This window comes from Molothrus ater, chromosome 11 (genome assembly GCF_012460135.2).
Source record: "Molothrus ater isolate BHLD 08-10-18 breed brown headed cowbird chromosome 11, BPBGC_Mater_1.1, whole genome shotgun sequence".
Taxonomy (NCBI): Eukaryota; Metazoa; Chordata; class Aves; order Passeriformes; family Icteridae; genus Molothrus; species Molothrus ater.
In genome coordinates, this window is record NC_050488.2 from 10411980 (window position 1) to 10432533 (window position 20554).

A 20554-nucleotide genomic window follows, 5' to 3' on the forward strand; every position below is an offset into this window, starting at 1 on the left:
CCTCTGTGAGGGATGGGAACTTCCCAAACTCAATTCTCCCTTTATTTCTCCAGGATTACTGTGTTGGTCTCCTTCTCTTTCTGGTATGTTTATGAGCCTCAAGGGATCTTGTTTTTATGCTCAACGCTCAAAATTAAAGAAGTGTTTCCAATAGGTGAGATAAACACTCCCTGCCTCAGCTGGGGGTTTCCTTCCTGCCTCTCCTTCCCTCCTTGAATCTCCTGGTGGGAAAGTGTGAGCCTGTGGCTGGAGCACATAACCTGGGAATGAGATTCCTGGCCTCTCCCAGGGGGATGAGTCAGCTTCGATGCAGGATGTGTGAGCTGTGGCTTTTTCCTCCAGTAGCTTCTTATTTTAAAAGAGGGCAAAAAATTGCTGCCTTTGGCATGGAGATGGAGGAGCAGGGAACGAGGAAGGGTGAATGTGCTTGCTCAAGCTTCAGAGTGTGGTTCACCTTGGTGGCTATGGCACACCACGTGATGCTGCTGCCCGTCTGCAGGTGTGCTCCTTAAATCGTGCTAACTCGGTTGTATGGCAGCATCAGCATTTCTGGCTGGAGGCTGTGGCAGAGCTGGCACAGCCTGGGTTGGCACCCACCACCTGTGTTCCCTGCTGGATGTGCTTCTTGGTGTGCCTAGAGCACATCCCCCTGCTCTTTGGCCACTTATCCCAGAGATGGAGCCCAGCAGCACGACGTCCCTTCCCTTCTGCAGCCTCATCCTTCCAGACCTCAGGCAGTTGAGGTTGTCCTTCCCCACTGCCTGCTCACCTGGGTTACTGAAAGGAGACTGGGCTTTATTTGGAAATGAAGGTGATAAAGAGCATCCAAACAGCTCTGGTAATCTCTGTTTCACTCCCCAAGACCTTATCTGCCTGGGTGGCTGTTGATGCCTCCCTCCTGGGATGGAAGAATCCCACTCACCTCTGCTTGGCTTTGGTTTCCCCTTCCACATGCTGTCACACTTGTGAGCACCCTCACCACTGTGCTGTAAAAGCCTTGGCTAGAAACCCAGCCCAGATCTCCAAGTACGTGATTTTTCAGCTGAGACTTGGCCCACTGTGCATTTCTGAGTTGAGCCAGAGAAGACACCTCATACCTGAGGACCAGAGGTATTTTTGCAGTATCTCCTGACAAGAGGTATTTTTGCAGTATCTGCTGAGCTCCAAGTCTTGCCCTCAGTGTCCCTGCCATGGGTGGCAGCTTGCACTGGTCAAGACTGTTGAGTCAAAATTGTTGTTTTTGACCCCTCTAACCTCCCAAATTCTGTTTATGCTTGAGACCAGGGAGAAACCGAGAGAGAGCAAACGTTTTTTAAATAGTTTGCGAGTTTCTGGTGTTGTTTTTCATCAGGAAAATGATAGCTGTATAGAGGAAATTAATTGGAGGAAAAGTTTCTGGTAATAAATGTCAAGAATGTTTCAAGGATGGTTTGCATAAAATACACTTTTTTTTTAAGCCTCCCAGCAAAACAAAAGCCTTACCCTATTTTGAACCTTGCCAAAGAGAAACAACTACAAAACTTCAATTTTCTTTTCTTTTTTTTTTTTTTTTTTTGTGTGTGAGTGTGTAACGTTTAAGTGCTTTTTTTTTCCTGCTCAGCCTGTGCTCCTTAAACAAAAGCATGTGTTTTCCTGGCTGGCTCCCTCGAGGCAGCTCTGTTGGAGTGGAGGGCAGAGGCTGTGGAGGTGATGGCTGCACAAGTCCAGGCAAGTCCTGGTTTTTGGCAGGAGCTGGAGTTCTCCCTTTTTTGGGGCGGGGCAGGGGGGAAGGGAGGTGGTGGTGGATTGTGGTCAGTTCCCTTCTCCTGCCTACATTTCCCAGTTCTGCTCTGTGCCAGCCGTGGGTGGTGATGCCTGCAGCCAAAAGGAGGAGCAATGTGTGGAGTACTTTGATATCCTGGGGCAGAAGGTGATAAAGGAAAGAATGAAAGCTTCAGAGTGATGTTAGAGCCTTGGCTGCCTCTCCCGGAGCAGCCATCGCCTGCGGCTTGTGGGCTGTCAGTAACCCTGCTGTGCCTCTTGCTCCCTAGAGCTTGGGGAGTTGGCCTGGCAAAACTGACATGTTATGGGGGAGGTGATTTCCTAGTGGAGATGTCTGTTTCTGTGCATGCTCTGAAACATCCCTGGGGTGCTGTGGCTGTGTGAACCTGCCAGGGAGCTCCGCTCCCCCCGGAGAAGCCAAACCCCGCTGCGTGCTGCCTTCCAGCCACAGCCATACCTTTGGTCCCAGCTGTGGGGTTCAGTGCTGGTGTGTTTTTCATAAAGGCTCTTAATCACATACAGGATGTTTCTGTTTGTTCAAGCAATGAAATCACACAAACAACCCACCCCCAGTTTGGCTTTCGCAGAGCATCAGCTGCTCGACCCAAGGCAGAGCCGGAGCAATCCTCCCCTCTCCTCCTGCAGCTCTGGACCCAGCAGCGCGGTCAGAGCTCGCCTTTCCTGCTGTGGCCATGCCCTGGAAAGGTGCCCGGCACTGGGGATGGGATCACACTGGGGCTGGGAGCTGGGGCTGACTCATCACTGCCTGCTTGGCCGAGGCAGCAGCAGCAGCAGTGTCTCGTGGGAGCAGCAGAAAGGCTTGGAGAGCCAGGACCAGCCCTCAGTTCTGGGGGCTCGGTTGCAGGCAGGCTGCACATGAAGCATGGTGCCCCTCCAGACCCGCTCCTGAGGGGAGCATGGTGCTTTTTTGGGTGGGTTGCAGGCTCTTCTTGTTCCTGTACGCTGGGGTTGTGTATTTTTGCTTTACCCCAAGTACTCAGTCCTGGATGGGGACATCACAAACCTGTCACTGCATCACCATCTTTTGCTTTGGGCTTTGTCCTTCAGGGTGTTAAGCAGAAAGAGAACAGGAATGTGTCAGGGTGGATTGAAATAAAAAAACCACCCTGACTTTTCTCACTCCTGTTGCGTGCATCGGTCCCATGGCTGCCGTTTCCATGGCAAAGCAGCGGGCCTGTAACCCAGCCCGCCCCGTGCTCCTCAGCATTTGGAGGAGCAAAAATCCTCGGAGATGACAAGAATAATTTAACGAGCCATTAACGAGAGTGGGGGAAAACACCGGAGGAGCTGAGCAGGGTCGGGGTGGGGGCGAGGAGAGGCAGGGCTGGCTTTTGGCAGGGAGAGGGTCACGTTGGCAGCCTGCTCGCCTTGCCTTCGATGTGTTATGAAGTTTTGGAGGTTGCTTGAAAAGTGTCTGGGGAGCGGTGGCGAGCCAAGCGGGCTGCGGGCCAGCTCACAGCTAAACATGTTGTTGTGTAAAATTGCAGTCAATTAATTTAAGACCTGCCAATTTCAACTGCAAAGCGCTAGGAGGTTCTGTCAAGTTTTCAATGGGATAAAAAGGGGGAAAGGGGGATTAGTTTTCAGCACTTGGACGGGCAAATAGTGATCCTCTGCCCAAGCCTGCAAAGCACCTCCTCCTCTCTGTTTCTTTTGCTTGTGGTAAACTCAGCCTCTGCTGATGTTAAAAGTCCTTCTGGTGTGTGCTGTTGGGGCTGAAATGGCTGAAGGATGTCAGACATCCTTCAACCATTTCAGCCTGGTGATCTGCTGGTGACCATTTCAGGGCTCAGGGAAGCACTGGCTGCAGGGGGATGACCCACTCCCCTTTGACTTTGCAGTATTCCTCCTGCATAGTCTTGTGGAGAGTATCCCCTCTCTGGCATTCCCGAAGTGGTCTTCCCCAAACTTATGGATTCTTGTAAGCCTGCAGGTCCTTGGCGTGCTGGGTGCTACACTGACTGTCTGAAATAGAGGAGGAGCTAGAAAATGCTCAGGACAGGCCCAAGAGGTGCCCTATGTCTCCTGTGTGCAGCCTTAGAGGTCACTCCTCACTCACAATGTGGTGCATAGGCTGGTACTCACCATGCAAGAAGATAACCTGCCCCAGAGAGCTGATGGCCAGGTGGGCACAGTGTCTGAGCCCTAAAAAGGCTTATTCCCCCCATTTCATGGTGGTGGTGGGGCAGTGCTGCTCTGCACAGAGCCCCTCTTTCTGGTGGTGCCCTCCTTCCAACTACTCCCTGTGCCTGTTATCCTCTTGTGCTGCAGGAGCACAGCACCCCCTGTAATGGGACCTGGGCTGAAAACTTTGCTGAGGTTTTACTCTCTTTATGGCAGCTTTAATTTGAAAATTCTGGGTTCTGGGGGTGGGGGGGGCTATGTGTTTGTCTGTGCATCTGCAAGCTGTCTTTTTTTTTCCCCCTTCCTTTTTATTTTTTTATTATTTTACAGCTTAATGAAACTTCTGAGAAAGTGCAGCTCTGCTGTGAGTAAGAGTCATGAGACTGGTGGGGTGAGCTGGCTTTGGCTTGCTGAGGGTTGAGCTCCTTCTTGGGGCTGCTTGAGCCTGAGATTTGTGCCTCAGCTCTTCCCTGTCCTTATCCCAGCTTGCTTTTCCATCCACAAACACACTGTACCTTAGATTTACACACATATGCTCGTGCATCTTTCATTCCTGTGGTCTCATACCTGGGCCTTTGCTGTCACCCTCTGCCATCACGGCTTTGTGTCCCCAGGACACCATCTCCAAGCACTGCTGCTTTCTGTTTTGTCATCAAAGGGTGTAAATCCACTTCTCCCAGACTCCTGGGGCTCAGAACCAGCTGCATACCCCACCATGGCCATGGGGTTTGTGCTTTTCTGAGCCAGGGCTTTGTGCTTTTCTGTGTCAGGCTTTGCTCAGCGCCCGTGTGTGCGAAGGAGCTGCTGCACGTCCCTGCAGGGCTGCAGGCTGCCTGCTCCTCCTTGCTGGCAGGAGAGGGGATTTGGAGGCAGGTCCCTCTAGAGCCAGGCTCTGCTGCTCAGGCACTGCTGTCTGCGGACTTCCCCAGAATATATTAAGCGTAATTTCCTCCTGCTTCACCGGAAGCTTGTTAATATTTCACTGGGGCACGGGGGCAGACTGCAAAGCCCACGCTTCAAAGGAGGGCAGCTTTCAGCAGCTCTGGGGTTGGCTTTTGGCTTTCCCAGCTCTTGCTATAACTCGTTCTGTGGTTTTGAAAATAGGTAAAAAAGCCCCAACCACCCAGCTGAGGAGAAAGCCCAGGCAAAGCCCACCAGGCATGCCTGTCCCTGCCTTGCTGAGCCAGGCTGTGGCTCTGCTGTCTGCTCAGCTCCACTCTTCCTGCACTGACATTTGGGGAAAAAAATTGTAAATTCATGTCTGGATGCTTTGTGAGCTCACTTGGGTTTGAAATGGCTGGGAGGAACCCAGTGCAGCCTGGATGTGCCCTAGAGCTGCCAGCATGGCTTGCGGGAGGGCTGAAGTGGGTTCCCCTTCCATGAGAGGAGATTTTTGGGAATGACTTTTAGGGAATTACTTTTGCTTGATCCTGGACTCCACAAATCGGAGCAGGATTGGCCCTCCAGGAGCAATAACAGAAGAATTACTGCATTGCATGGGCGTCTTTATGTGTTTTTTAAACTGTGCCTCCTAATTATAAATAATGGCTGTGATATGAGATATGATTATGATGGATGGTGATTCTGTATTCCGTGTGCATTAGCGGCTTTAACCTTGCCGGGGTAATTATGTCTCATTTCAAATTCTGATACTATTTATTTGAGGTAGGGGACTGGGAATTTAATTTCTACTGCTTTGTCTTTTAGTATTATTATTATTTGAAAAGGATACCTTCGCAAAATTGTTTTTTAATCATTCCCTCCAGTTGGCAGCACCAGTTTATTAATATTTTCAGTGCCCATGTGGGGCTGTTTTGGAAGTGTTTGTAAAGGTAGATGTTTTGGGGAATGTGAAACTGAGGGCTGATGTATAGGAGAGGAGCTATTCCTGCAAGACACCAGTGTGCACACCACAGCTTCAGTCTTTCCCAGAGCAGCTGCCTTTGGCACTGGCTGCTGCTGACCCATGTGCCTCTGCCAGCCTGGGCTCCCTGCTCACATGAGGTCCCTGGAGGTGCAGGAAGGGCTGAGCCATGGTCCTGCCCACCCCTCACCATCTTCGATGGCACATTTAATTAAAAACCGCATCAGCCCGAAGATTGTGCACGTGGTCCTTAATCAGTTTGAAGTCTCTGTGAGAATAAAGTAATTATACTACTCGTTTGGTTACAGTAATTAAAACTTTAATTAACATCATTTCCCACCCCTTGGCCTCCCTTTACAGATATTCAGGCATGTGATGGGTGTCTGCCAGGGTTGCATCTTGGGATAAAGCTGTTTATGCTTCTGCCTGTCCCCATCTCTGTTCCCTCCAGCACCAGGCTGGTAAGGTCCAACTATTCTTGACCCTGGCCCGGCTCTCTCCAGGCTGCCAAGTGTCAGCTGCATTCCTGTGTGGGAATGCTCCATGGCCAAGGTGCTGGCAAGTACTGGTGGGTAGCAGCTCCACTTGGCATCCTCTGTAAGTGCTGGGAATGGTGGAAAGGGTGGTAGGTGTTCCTTGAAGATCTTCTGAGAACTTAGTTTTGAATGTGGCATGTGGTTTGGTCTGGTCTTAGCGAAAGCTGAGCTTCCAGAGAGCAGCCCTGCATTCCCAGGAGGGATTTGTTAAGGAGACAGCCAGGCTCTTCATTTCCCATTGCATGGACCTGCAAGAGCTGAGGTCACAATGATTTGTGGCTGGGTACTATCACACCTGGAAAGCTCAGGGTGAGCTCCAGCCCCTCTGCACCCCATTTTACACCCCTGGGTAAAATGTGGCCACACCACCCTGTGGTCAGTGATGGTCTCTGTGTTGGCCAGCAGGACCCTGTGCTCCCTGGGAGCCTGCAGAAGGGATTGCTGCCTGCAGAAGCAGGGCAGGGAGTTCTGCAGTGGTTCCAAAGGAAATCCACCCTGTGTAAAACCTGAGCTCTTAAATATCTTCAGCAGCATCCTTGGGGAAAGCAATCTCTATATTTAAATCTTCTCAATCTCTCCTCCGAAACTGCTCTGATGCACAGACTGAAGGGTCTAATTTCCATCCTGGTTTTGAACAGGGACCTCACTGCAGACAAGTGGTTTTCTTTGCTCTGAGTTCTGCATGGTGGGGAGCCATGGCATTCCCTTGGCTTTTTGGAAATGTATAGAAGGGTCTAGTGTAGCCAGGGATGTGGCTCTCTGAATTGGAATTGGTGTAGGAGGGCCAGAAGTTTAGAGTACGGGAATGAAATTTTAAAACATGAAGAAAAAGGAAGATCAGGGAATTTAGCATCAAGAGCTCAAGCTGGAGTGAGTGAGAGGGTCTAAATCTATTTCAAGCAAAATATTTGCAGGCACTCTGGTGTGCTCAGTGTGAAGCCAGGGTAAGCTGGCTGTTATCACCAGGATCACTGGCCATGGAATGTTGGAGGATTTCTTCTCTAATCTTGAAAGTGTTTGTGTTTGGAGCAGGGACTGTTCTATGAGGAAAGGCAGGACCTGGAGTTTTGATCATGGCATGTTGATAGTAGCGCTGTTGATCAGCAAAAGGTTAAAAAAACGTGCGGCTGTAACTTTCTGTCTTCTCCTGATGACATGGGTTTCATTCTCATGGAGTCCATCAGGTAATGCATGATTTTGTCATTGGTAAGAGACTCTGCATGCCCAGTCCTACTGCCTGTGCTGGCTCTTAATATTTAATGTCCCCTGTGATATTTAGACCACTGTGCCCTGCGATATTTAGACCCTGATTGTTTATTGCTTATCAGCTCCTCCCGGGCAGTCTGGTGTGATTTGTCCATGGAGATAAAACACCAGGACAGCCCAGAGCTGCAGTAAAAAGAGGACTGATGGGTAGGAAGGGATCAAAGCTGGTGTTAAATGGGTGAAGCTGAACCCGCCGTGCCATCGGTGTTGTCCTTCTCCCTGTGTGGAGGTGAATGTGCAGTGGATTTTGTTCCTGTTATAGTCCCCTTGCTGCAGGAAATGGCTTTTGGCTCTCATGCCGTGGAAATAGTGGCTGGTGCACTTATGTGGTTGGAGCTGAATGAGTGGGAGGCTGAGATGGGGGTGCAGAAGGTGCTGGAGTCGGATGGATGGGTAAATCCAGACATGAGCCATTGTGCCTGTGCAGGCAGCCCCACTGAAACAGGGCTTGACTGGTGCTGGATCTGTGTGTGGGGCTGCTGGGAGGGGAGCTGACCAGGGGGAGTACCCTGAAACAGATCCCCCCTTGGGGTATGCCCCTCTGCAGCCCCCGCTCTGTGGGCTTTTCCTGCCACTGGCTGCTCTGTTTGCAAGGCCAAAGCCCCAGTCCTCAGGCAGCTCCTCTCTCGCTGCTGTGTTGTTTAGGGACCAGGAAGGAAACAGCTATTTTCCTGGAGCCGAGAGGGGATGAGGGATCCAGCTGATCTCCAGCTGTGCTGCAGCCCTGGGAGCTGATACTTCCTCCCTGACATGTCCCTGGTGAAGGCTTGTTACCCCCTCCCTGCCTTTTTTCCCTGGAAATGGGGTGGTCCTCATTCCTGTTGTCAGGCAGCAAGGCTTTGAGGCCCTGGCCACAGGCAGAGACTTTGCCTGATCATTGCTCCATGTCCCAAGTGGGCAGGATGGTGAGGGTGGTGGGACAAGCCTTTGGCATTCGTGTTGGGGGTGTCTTGGTCTGGTTGCATATGTGGGCAGAAGCTGAGGGAAGCTCAGGAAGGAAGGTTTATGCTGCCCTGTTGAGCTGAGCAGCATCATTAAGAGGTGTAAATAATTTGGATTTACAGAATAAATAGCAAATTCTAAGCTATGGAGAGGCTGGGGCTGGTGGCTCTGGGTCTGCTCTGCTCCCTGTGATGGGCTGTGTGTCAAGGGCAACCAGTAGCCAAAGGTTTTGGCTGTCCCCATGTGATCTCTGGAGGAGTCTTGGCAGTGGAAGAGATGGCTTTTGTCTTGAAAACTCAGTACTGAGTCCTTCAGGTGAGAGCTTTCTCCCCAGGGCCTTCTCTGGGAGGTTTAGGAATTAACTCGCCCCAGGCTGGTCACGTGCAGTGTGAGTCCTGTGGGAGCTGGGAGGGTGACACATTGCCATGGCTTCATTCATGCCTTTCATGCCTGGGGCCTGCTGGGACTCCTGGGATGCCTACAGTAATTAATGAACAGGAGGAAAAATAATCCAGTATTTCTGTGATGTGCTCTGCCCTTCACTGCTGTCACCCAGGGCTTTATTTTTGCATGGAGAAGAACAGTGGCATGCAGAGAGGAGATCCCTGTTGCATTTTGCTTTGTGCTCTTCCTGCCCTTACCTTCCATTTTGCAAAGCTGAAATTCCTTCCCCATCTGTTACTGGGCTTTCCTACCTCCAGAGCTCCCTCCTTTCTTCCCAAGGCTGGAGAAAAAGCAGGATTGTCTTACCTGCCTGTGCTCCTCTCCCTTGCAAGGGACATTTCTTCGGTGGGATGTGGTGCTGGGGTTTCACAGGATATTTTTTGCTGGAATGGGCACAGGCACTGTGTTGCTGGAGGCACAGTTCTGAGACCCTCTGAGGCTCCCTTCCCAGGGAGCTGATGCCCTGCCAGCTGCCATGCTGCCCCAGGGACATCTGGAATTGCTGTCAGTTCTCTTTAGCCTTGGGGCAGAGCCCAGCATCCAGATCATGCAGGGCTGGTGGCTGCTGCAGCTCTGTGCAGAGGTGAAGTTGCATCACTGTTGCTTGGCCGAGGGTCAGCAAAGATTGCCACCCTGCCAGGTCATAGCATCACATGGAGGGGTCCCTGGGGCCCCCCATGCCCCTTCCCTTGTGTCACTCAACAGCTGCCAGTGCCTCCTGCCTGGTCCCTGGAAGCCCCAGGGCAGTGCCTGCCCATTGATTTGCTTGTTGGGGGCCCCCTCTGACTGCCTCAGCCCTGAGCCATGCTGATTGGGAAATAATTGCAATAATAATAGAGATATTTTGCTCCTGAGTGACTAGACAATATGCACTGGGCTCTGAGCCAAGAGGGTTTTGAAGGGCAAAGCTGAGAAATCAATGGCTCAAGATTGCTGGAGCTGCTGTGGGGCTGGGGCTGGCAGGGATGGGGATGGCACCTAGGGCTTTATTTGGGATGAAAGTGGGGCAGCTGCCTTAACCCATCATATGTTGTGTAATTCCTCCTGCCACTTCATTGTGACTTCACCATCCATCAGTCCCTCCCCCACCTGGGTTTGGCTCTACCAAAGGTGCTTCTCCTGTGCATTATCCTGGCACTTGCTCCCTCTTTCCAGCAGTTCAGTTTTGGTACAGAGAGATGGGAAGGATTTTTCTGACATTGTCTTAATTCTGTCAAAATTGCTGGAATGGTGTGTTGGGCTGCACTTCCCATCCTGCTGATGGAGCAATGCTGGCAGACCCAGTCAGGAGAGATTTTGGGAAGGTTTGCAGATGGTGAGCATGGGGCTGGTCAGTCCTGTGCTGTGCTGTGTGGGCTGGTGCTGGTGTAACTGGCTCTGCTGAGCCCACTTAGCATGGTGGAGCACCACTTGTGTGGGTGGCTGAACAAGAGGGAAAGATGGAAATGAGTTTAAATGAAAGGAAAAGGCGGTTGAGAAGTTCTGGGGAAGGTGTTGGAGTGTTTTGGGGGCCTGCTGGGCAGGGTTGCTGCCCTGCCTCCTTCTCTCTTTCCTTTCCTATGGCAAACCCCAGAGCTTCCCCAGTTCCCACCCCACCTCCCAGAGAGGTGCAGTGAGTGTGTCTGTCCTCAGCCCACATGGCTGAGCTCAGGATCCTGCCTGGGGATGACACACTGGCAGTAACACATGCTTTGAAACCAGCTGCTGAACCTGTGTCACATCTGCCAGTGCGGGTGAGGTGCTGGATTTGTTGCTGAGCATTTGGGCATGGATTTAGATTAAGTATCTCCTTGTTTTTTGCTTTATTGTACCAATATCATTAAAGTCCCAGTATTCTCCAACTCAGGGCGATGTTGGGCCCAGGACAAAAGCCTGGCTTGTACTCATCTTTGTCAAGTGAATGGGTTTCACTGAGTGGAATCAGGCAGGTTAGTGATGAGGCAGGAGCATCCCAGCCCTGTGTGAGCCATCAGTGAAACTTCTGCTGCAGGGGAGGTGGAGAGGACAGAACCCAGCTCTGCCAGATCCGAGCAGCTGCCTGCCTGTCTGGCAGGAGGTGTGTGTCTGATCCTGGTGCATTCCTGTGCAGGCAGCTGCTGGGATGGCAGGGAAGGGGCTGGCAGCCGCCTGGGGGGGCAGGGGGAGCCGGGGTGTCGGCTGCCAGCCTGCCCTGCATAGCTGGGATGTTTCTGTGGGGCCCATCCTGTCATCAGCCCTGGGACAAGCCCCGGCGAGATGCATCCCCACAGCCCTGCCCATGGCCCTGCTGCTGGCTCTCTGTTCCCTTCCTCTGGTGTCTGGCTCCTGCCCCGTGGCACAGAGCACCTGTAGGGCCAGCCCTGGTGAAGGGTTAGGGCACTGTAAGGGCCAGCCCTGGTGAAGGGTTAGGGCACTGTAAGGTTAGCCCTGGTGAAGGGTTAGGGCACTGTAAGGGTCAGCCCTGGTAAAGGATTAGGGCACTGTAAGGGTCAGCCCTGGTGAAGGGTTAGGGCACTGTAAGGGTCAGCCCTGGTGAAGGGTTAGGGCACTGTAAGGTCAGCCCTGGTGAAGGGTTAGGGCACTGTAAGGGTTAGCCCTGGTAAAGTGAGGTTGAGGCACTCCTAATGGCCATTTCCTGGTTATCCAGAGGCAAATCCTCACCACCCCAGACACCAAAATTTGGTAACTTTGAAATACAGTGGGAGGGAGCAGGAGCCACTGCCTTGACCTCCCTGCTCTTGGCCCCCAGCGTGCCAGTGTTCCCCTCTCCAGCAGCACCCAGGTCCCAGGGCTGTGTCCATGGGATAGATGATGCCTTGGACCTGCAGCTGCTCCTGTCCCTGCCTTTTGCTGCACCTTTCTGGGTGAAAGGAAAAAGAGATTGTGTCTCCTTGGAGCAGCTGATCCAGAAATTTAATTTAAACCCTTTCCCTTCCTTTGGAAACTGGAGAAGGGCGTGTGTGTGGCAGCTGCTTGTCCTGGGGAAAGGCATGTGGAGGGGCAGCTGGTGTCCCTGTCCCCACATTCTTACTGCCTTGGGGTGAACCCAGGCCATGTGCTAAGAGGGGCTTTGCAGGCTGACCCCCCCAAGGCCATCCCTTTCCCCAGGAGCCCTCCTGGCTGGACATGGGATGTGCTATTTCCTGCTGCAGGTTTGTCAGTGTGGTGTTGTGTGACATTCTGCAGCAGTTGTCACCTCTGCCCGGTGTGGCCAGGCTGCATAGGCCCTCTCTTGCCTCTGGGAGGTGGCCCCATGGCTTGCAGGGGCAGCTCTGCCAGGACCCACTCCTCTTCTGGTTATATTTGCCCTATCCTATGCCTTTTGGGTGGATGGTGCCAAAATCAAAGCAGAATGCTGGGGGTGTTCAGATGGCCCTGCTCTCAGGGAGGGGACATTGGCACCTGCTGATTTGGGTGGGGGAGCCTGGGGCTTCCATGGTGCCTGAGCTGTGAGCGCCTATGGCCTTGGGAGGGGAAGGTTTCACTCCTGGACCTGCACTCTGCCCTCCACCCATGACAAAGCATCTTCCTCCTCCCAGCTCTGCCTGGTGCTACAGAGCTGCTCACTGGTGAGACGACAGGCCAGGAGGGGACCAGGACATGGGCACAGGTAGGGCAGGGTCCTCTTTCCAGCATCCTCTCCTCACAGCCATGTCTTGTCCCTGCCTGTTTAGTCTCTGTCCCCAGTTGAGATGGTTGGGGCTGGGGAACTCTGTGCATCCCCCAGCGTGTGTTGAGAGGGAAGAGGGGAGGCTTTGAAATGCACTCCCATAAATAAGCCTTTCTTTGCCTTGCCTGTCAGTGCCGTGCGAGCCCTGTGGAACTGGAAAGGGTCCCCGTGAAAAGGCTGCCGAGTGTGTTTCAGGCAGATAAGTCCCTGCCTTTGAAGTGTGGCAGGCGGGCAGAAGCGCCCTCCTCTTGTAGCTGCTGCCAGCCGCTGCGAATTAATCACAGCCCCGCGCTGATAAGAGTACAAAGCCTGACTGAGCACTTCTCCTGCCCGGAGGAGGGGGCTGGGGGGACCGCTGGGGACCCAGGATGGAGCCTGGAGAGCCTGGAGGTGTGGGGAGATGTAAGGCTGGGGTGAGAGCCTGCAGGAAGATTGGCTGTGGGGCAGTGCAGAGCCCCCAGTTCCTGCTGCTGGGCTTAGGGGTGTCCCCTGTGAGATTGGGTCTCTTGGGGGCCTTCTCTGTAGGCCCCCAAAAATGTGGTTTTGGTGCTGTGAGGAGCCAGTGGCCCACCCAAACACCTCCCGGACCCCGCACAGAGCTCTGCTGCCATGTGTTAAATCCAAAAGCAGCCTTGGCATGTCTGCAGCTGCCTTCCCTCTCCAGCTGTGCTTCCTCCCTCTCCACCTGGTGTCCCTGGCCCAGACTGAGCTGTAAAGCCCTGTCCTCCTCTGGACCTGCTGCCAGGGCTGGGTAGGTGCCAGGTCATGGCTGCTGCCCCACGTTCCTCTCATTGCCTGTCTTCCCAAAAGCTGGCTCCTCTCTGCCCTGTGCCCTATTGCTGGTGCTGTGAGGATGTTGGGAGATGTTTCTCCTGGCAGTTGGCTGATCAGCAGTGTTTGTGGCACTGGGGAAGGGCCTCCTCACCTGGGCAAGCCTGAAGGGCACCTTGCCTGGGGGAGAAGCATGCTCCCATGGAAGGAGCTGTTTCTTAGCAAGGTGATGTGCTTGTCTCCCCCAAAGCCTTGTATGGGATGGCAGCTCCTTTCTCCAGCCAAGACAAAGCCATCCCCAGGAATCATCTCTGGGTCTCTTAGGAGAGGATTTTCCCAGCTGGGGCATGCAGTGTGCAGTCACTCATTACACCAGGGTCTCTAGGGCTTGGGGTATTGCTCCTAATCCTTTCCCTCATCCTTCCTTTGACAGGATTCTCAGTTTCTGGGGGTGCAGCTCTTAAACCCCTCTTAGAGTGAATTTATTCTGGGTGCTGGTCCCATGGGGATGGGCTCATTGTTTGAGTGAGGAGGGTTTGCCTATGGGTTTCTGGCAGAGCAGCCCCTGGGCTTGCTTTGAGATGATTCACCCAAGCAGGGAGTTTTTAATTCCATGCCTCTGGCCCTCCCCATGTGCTAAAAAAGGAGGAAGCCCTTCAAGACCCTCACTCCTGCTGCTATGCCTCAGTACAGCCCCGGGAGCTGTGGCTGCCCCTTGGGGCTCCTGCAGCTCCTGGGAGGAGGCATCACCACTGAGTTGCTGCCTGAAGCCAGCCTGAGGCAGGCAGGAGTGAGGGCAGGAATCCTGAGCAAGAAATTAGTGTGAGTAATTATTAGTATTGGGTAATTATATCAGCGTCAGGATGAGGAGAAAGGTTAATATGTTTATTTATTTATTTATTTATGGTAAATGTCTTTTCCCCTGGGTGGGAAGGCAGCCAGGGTGGGCAGGAAGGAGAGTGTTTCTGAGGGGGTCTGCTCTGATTAAACTGCATCCTCTCCCCCTTTCCCTGCTCCCAGCTACCTTGGGTGCAGGGAGGGGGAGGAATTCAGCCCCTTCCAGTGTCTGTAAGAGATGGGAGGCTCTTTGTGCATTCCTTGTGCATTCCTCGTGCTGCTCTACCATGCTGTAGTCCAAAGAGCCCATCCTTGTCCTGCTGGCCAGGATGGGTAGGTTCATGTTGGGCTAACCCTGCTGGAAAGGCCCTGATGCTGGATTTCCACCTCTGTCTGCTCAGCAGTGGGTGCTCTGGGCAGCTGGGTCCTGCTTGGAGTGGGGGAGTCTGGGGTCTGTCTGCTCACACAGGTTGCTCATGGAAGTTGTGGATGTGGAAGATTTGGATCCCCAGGAGTGTTCAAGCTAGGTTGGATGGGGCTTTGAGCAACATGGTACAATGGAACTAGGGAGTTGGAACAGGTGTTAGAACTAGATGAACTATAAGCTTCCTTCCACCCAAACCTTTCTGTGATTCTGTGATCTCCTCATGCTGGACAGGAGTGTTAAGATGCATCTTCCTACCATGAGCTAACTCACAGTCTCCCTCTGTGCCCTGCACTTTGGCCAACCAGAAAACATCTTGATTACCAACTCTTCCAAATTTAATTTTCCTGATTCCCAGACACACCTACAGGTTATCCTTAACAGGGGGAGAGGTGCTAGAGAGAAGAGTTCTTGTGTGTGCATGGCCCCACCAGAACATCCTGACGTGTGTCAGGCTGGGTTCCAGCCCGTTTGACTACTGAGAGTATTTTTAGGTTCTTCCTGGAGCCTCAAATTAACTGGAAGTGCATCATGTCTGTTGTTTTTTTAATACATCTCTTTCTCTTTCCCAGCACTGCACAGTGCAATAATGTAATGGGGAAATTACCCCGCTAGTTAAAAATTACTGCCAGCACCACACGCAGCCATAGATCTATTTTAGAACCAGGGTGAAACTGTATCGATTATTCTGTGCCACAACTGCAGCCCATAAAAGGATTGGAAAGGTGTGTTTGTCACTTTGCCATGGTGGGGTGGGGACATGGTGCCTTGCTGGGGAGTGGAAGGGATGCTGCTCTCTGTTATTCTCCTCCAGAGAGCTGGCTTGGGGAGGACTTTGTAGGGGAGAAACTGAGCACTGGGAGGAACTTGTGAGGAGATGTGGGGAGGCAGGGTTGTGCTCTGGGGGTGATGCTGGGTACCACAGAGCAAGGGACACTGCTGGGCCGGGGTGCCACATGGCCCTGTGCTGTGGATGTCCGGGGCTGGGCCTCCTCTGATCTGTTTGGAGTAGGCACAAACATGGTCCTGGACCTGGGCAGAAAGATACCCCTGCTAGAAAGGCAGGCAGAGGCTTTAGCACCCCTGGGTTCCCCAGCATACAGTGGTACCAAGTGCGAGGCTGATGGGGAGCAGAGTCTGTGCAGGGGTCTAGCAAAGGATGCTGAGAAGGTGGGGGGAATACCAGGACAATTTTGGGTTATGATGAAGGCTCTTCAGTCCTGTGGAAGGAGGTACAGGGGGTTTTGGCTGTGCCATGAGCTCCCAAGAGTTAGCCTGGCCCTGCTAGCCCAGTTGTCACATCCCTGGGGAGAGGGCAGCCCCTTTGCTCACTGCTGTGCAGGACTCATCTCTCTCTGGTTGCTCAGGGGTCTCTTTCTTAATTAAATACATTTGTTTTGTAAAACTGCCTAAAAATAATCCGGGGCTGGTGCATGCAGGAGGCTGGCAGTGAATCAAAGGCGCCGCTCTAATTAAACGGGCCCCGGTTTGTTTGTGAGCCGCATACATTTCCATGCTAATCAGCTGCACACCGGGATCCTGCTTTCCCAGCCCCTGTCCTCCTGATTGGGAGCTGTGCAAATGCTGGCAGCAATTCACTGCAGGAGCAGGCGAGGTGGCCAGGCTGCTGAGGTGGGGGCACAAGGGGTGGTCATGGATGTGCTGGGCTGTGGGAGTGGGTGTGATAATCAGGGCAGGGTTGTGGGATGCGTTTAGGGGGGGTGCTTCCAAGCAGCCAATTCGCCCCTCTCTTATGGGGGAGTCCTGAGTCCTGCAGAGGGGGATGCTGGACCAGGTCTCTGTGTGTGCCAGCAGCAGTGTGGAGATAATCACAGGCAGAGTTTGCTCCATCTTGCTGGGCATGGTGCTTCACTGTCTACCACTGGGATTTTTGCAGAATGTATGGCTGATGTGGCTCCCATCCCATCCCATCCCATCCCATCCCATCCCATCCCATCCCATCCCATCCCATCCCATCCCATCCCATCCCATCCCATCCCATCCCATCCCATCCCATCCCATCCCATCCCATCCCCTGAGCATTTCTCTGGTTCTGTCCCCCTTGAGGCTGTCCCATGCCCTAATCTGGGGGTATCACAAGTAATGGCATGAGCACAAAGTACTTCTGGCTGGTGGAGGTGCCACTCAGGGTGTGCCAGTGGCAGAGCTGAGTTTAGCCCTGTGTGGTGTGTGCCTGCAGCTGATCACTGGGGCATCAGGAACTGGCGTGCTTAGGAAGAGCTTTAACGTAATTGTGAGCCACAAGGAGATTAAAGCCTTCACCATGTTCCTGCTCAGGGAACAAAGGCTCTCTCTGAACCTCTGTTGACCTCCAACTTCCTTGAGACCCTCTTGACTTCCCCGGTGACGAGTCCAAGTGTTTCCTGTGATGGATGGGCGGACAGGAGCGGAGCCTGTGTGCAGTGTCCCTGCCTGGCAGGGCTCGGGCTGTGGGCTGTGTGAGCTCAGCTGCTCTCAGCACCACTGGGGCAAGGCAGGGTTTGATGCTTTGCTGCAAGCTGGGGACTCATCTGCTCCATGCTACAGCTTGGAGGGGTTTTGGGGCCGAGCAGCAGCACGTAGTGGTGTGAAATGTGAGAGCCAGGGATGTGTCCTCCCTCCCTGGAGGGAGATGAACGCCATCAGCATGAATGTGGTGCAAATTCACCAGACAAATGTAGTAAGGCAAGGCAGGCATTGCAGTTTGGTTTTCTGGAGAGTTGGAATGCTTGCAGAGCAGCTGATACTTTGCTGTGCTGCAGGGGCTGTGGAGTCACCCCATTGCTGTGGGATGGAGGGCTGGTGTCCCTAATGGGGCACATTCTGTATCCCCCATCCTGGGGGGACTGAGGTGTGTGAGTGATCATGCTCATCCCCCCTTGCTCTCCCCACAGATCCTGGTGGACTTGCCAGCCGAGAGGAAGCACCAAGCTCTGCAGTATGAGAACGTGGTGGCCCACGAGGGCAGCTCCATCCTGCGAGACCTGGTGCTGAGCCCTGACCGCCAGCACATCTATGCCATGACTGAGAAACAGGTAAGGGGAGGGATCAGAATCCTCTGCTCTGCTGACTTGGCAGCCCACACTGCAGCCCTAGTCTGCAGTCCTGAGTGCTGGGAAGCCTTTTGGGCAGATTTCTGGTAGGGGGGCTGGCATTTGCTTCCTGGGATTGGAGCTGCCGAGGGACCCTGGGGCAGCTCCTCCCTGCAGAAACACTGTCCTGAGGCTTTAATTGTTAGCAGCAGCTGCTTGAAATTCCCATGGTCCCTGGGGACCAAGGGCTTCCTGACCCTTCCTTGCTGTGAGTGGCTGGCCATAAACCTCCTCCCTGTTTTGGCCATCCCCTCCTGAGCAAGGGTTTTGCAGGTCAGCGGGAGCTCCTTGCTCCAAACAGCCTTTTGTCCTCTGGAGCAGCTGCTTTTGCATGACAGAGCAGAGGGAACACAGAGCTGGTGCTGGTGTGCATCCCACGGTCCCTGCCTCTGCTTGTGCTGAGCTAACTGGAGGTACAGACCCAATCTGGATCTGGTGCTGTCATCCTGGCACCAGATGGGTACATGATAGGAAGTTTTGGTTGTCTTAGTGTCCCCATGACCTGTGGGAGGGCTGCTGGTGTGAGTTCATCCACCCATGGGCTGAACTGGAGGGAGTGAAGCAGATTCCTGTCATGGTGGTGACGCTCTCTGGCTCTGGTGGGTGGCACAGGGTGGCTGTGCCGGGGTGTGCTGTGTCTCCCAGCACCTCTGCTCCTTTGCCCAGCCAGGGGTGTGTGTGTGTGTGTCTCTGAGTGGGACTGCAAGCAGAGCTGGGAGCCTCACAGTCTCCTGGCCACCAGCCCGAGGGCTTGGGAGGGGAAAGGACGATGGAGCAGGAATGTAGGTTTGTCTAGACAGTCCTGAGGGGACAGCAGAGTTCTTTTCCCCCTCCTCCCAGTGGCTCTTTCTGGTTTCTGCTCTGCTGCAGGAAACATGCTTTCCAGGTGGGGCAGAACCTGCATTTGGGCTCCTCCATGCAGCTGTCCTGGGCTCTGTTTCCATCCCTGGCTGTTTCTGTCCCAGAGCTTGCTCAGTTGAGCTTCCCCTCTGCGGGGAAGATGTTGGAGAACTGGATGCCAAGGGGGCAGTTGCACTGACCTGGACTGGGGATCTCCTCCAGGCACCACCACAGTTTCTGGGACCTGACATTTGTCTGTGCAGGGTCTGCCAGGGGGGTACCCTCTGCCACCACCTGCCTAAAGCAATGTCAGGGACAAACAAATGGGGACAGTACAGGTGTCCTCACCACCCTGGGGGGACTGGATGGCCAGTGAATCCCAGCCCTGCAGACATCATGCTGAGCCTGTACTCTGCTGTGCTGTTTGGAGGGAGAACACCGTAGGTTTAGCCTTCAGTAGAGAAGTTTGCAAATTTTAATTAATGAGTGAGTGCTGCCCCATGGGAGCAGTGGGGAAACTGAGGCACAAGCACAGCAGGCATGGGCAGCTGCTTGGTGCTGCAGATTCCTTGTGGCAGGCAAGCAGGAACCCCCTTCCTGCACCCCCTCCCTGTCCTCCCTCTTCTCCTCCCCTCTCCTTAATAAAGCCCACTCTCTTCCCTAGTACGCTTGGTGTTATCAGAGTGCTGGTGGAAAGTAATTAAATGAACAGTTGTAACAGAGCTCGAAGGGCTTGGAGAATGAGGGGATTTTAATCAAATCTGGAGGAGCAATTAATAAAGGACTGGTAACCCTTTCAGAGCAGGGCTGCAGCAGCCATGGGGTGCCTGGCTGGAACTGGGAGCCCATGTGGAGCTGAGTTGGCCCAGAACCCTGTCAAATACTGCTAAGGTGCAGCAATGAAAGGAACTTTTTTGGAATAAAAGTCTCTCTGGGGTGGGAGTGTTTCCTGCAAATGTGCTGCCTGGGCCTGGGAGAGGAGTGGGTGATGGTGAGGGTGGTGGGTGATGCTTTCCCACTAACAGGCCAGGGTGAGCCTGTGCTGGCTCTGTCTCTGCCATGTCAAGGTGTGGGCAGAGCAGCCTGAGCCCTTTCACTCATGCCTGCTCCCCACAGGTGACGCGTGTGCCGGTGGAGAGCTGTGAGCAGTACGAGAGCTGTGAGCTGTGCCTGGGCTCCCGGGACCCCCACTGCGGCTGGTGTGTCCTCCACAACATGTGAGTACAGCAGGATTGTCCCTGCAGCTCTGCCAGTGACCTACAGCTGACAAAATGTGTCCATCCCCACTGCTGGGGGGCATCCCTCCTGGACTTTGGCCCCAAAATGCTGAGAGATGGAATGGTTCAAGGGGTCAGTCATCCCCTCCTGTGGTGCCCAGGCTGTGCATGGTGGAGCTGCTGCCAGGGCCTTCACGTCGTGCCTGTGGGCTCCTGGGTTTAGCATTCTTGTGCCAATAAAAAAACTGAATATAAAATACTCCTGAAGTCTCAGGGGAGAGCAGAGCTCTGGTACAGGCCTCAGTCATCCGAGGTCTCTACCTGGGCATCGTTTCCATGCCAAAGTGTTAAAAATAGGTTAGAAACTGTTGTAAAATAGCTGAGAGATCGTTAAGCATGTACTGTTAGTTTGGTTATTATATTGTAAAATGGGTTAAAAGGGTAGTTATAAGAAATAGGGTACTCAACGTACCATAACACACCTCAGCAAAAGTGCAGCACCCCCAAGTGAAACAAGCCAGCCTGGACAGCAATGTAATGGGCCAATCAAGAGCCTTAAACCTTCATGCAAATGAAGGATCCAAAAAGAAACCAATCCAAAGGAACAAAAAACAGGATAAAAAGGGGCTTCTGACCCACTGAAGCCATGCCTCTCCATCTGAGACATCGGGGACTGAAAAGAAGCCCCAGTGCTGGCACTGCAGCATCCTGCTCGGGCCACGGGCCCCCCTGCTTTAGGCCTTTCTTCTTATCATAAATGCTGAAA

General features: G+C 53.4%; 1 protein-coding gene across 1 annotated transcript in view; it reads left to right on the forward strand.

Annotated features, from left to right (window-relative positions):
• The window catches only part of PLXNA1 (plexin A1), a 115578-nt gene that overhangs the window by 31845 nt on the left and 63179 nt on the right, over positions 1-20554 (forward strand). Inside the window, exons 4-5 of the mRNA XM_036390740.2 lie at positions 17534-17674; positions 19688-19788. Of these exons, the coding sequence (XP_036246633.1) occupies positions 17534-17674; positions 19688-19788 (242 nt within the window). The remainder of the gene's footprint in view (positions 1-17533; positions 17675-19687; positions 19789-20554) is intronic.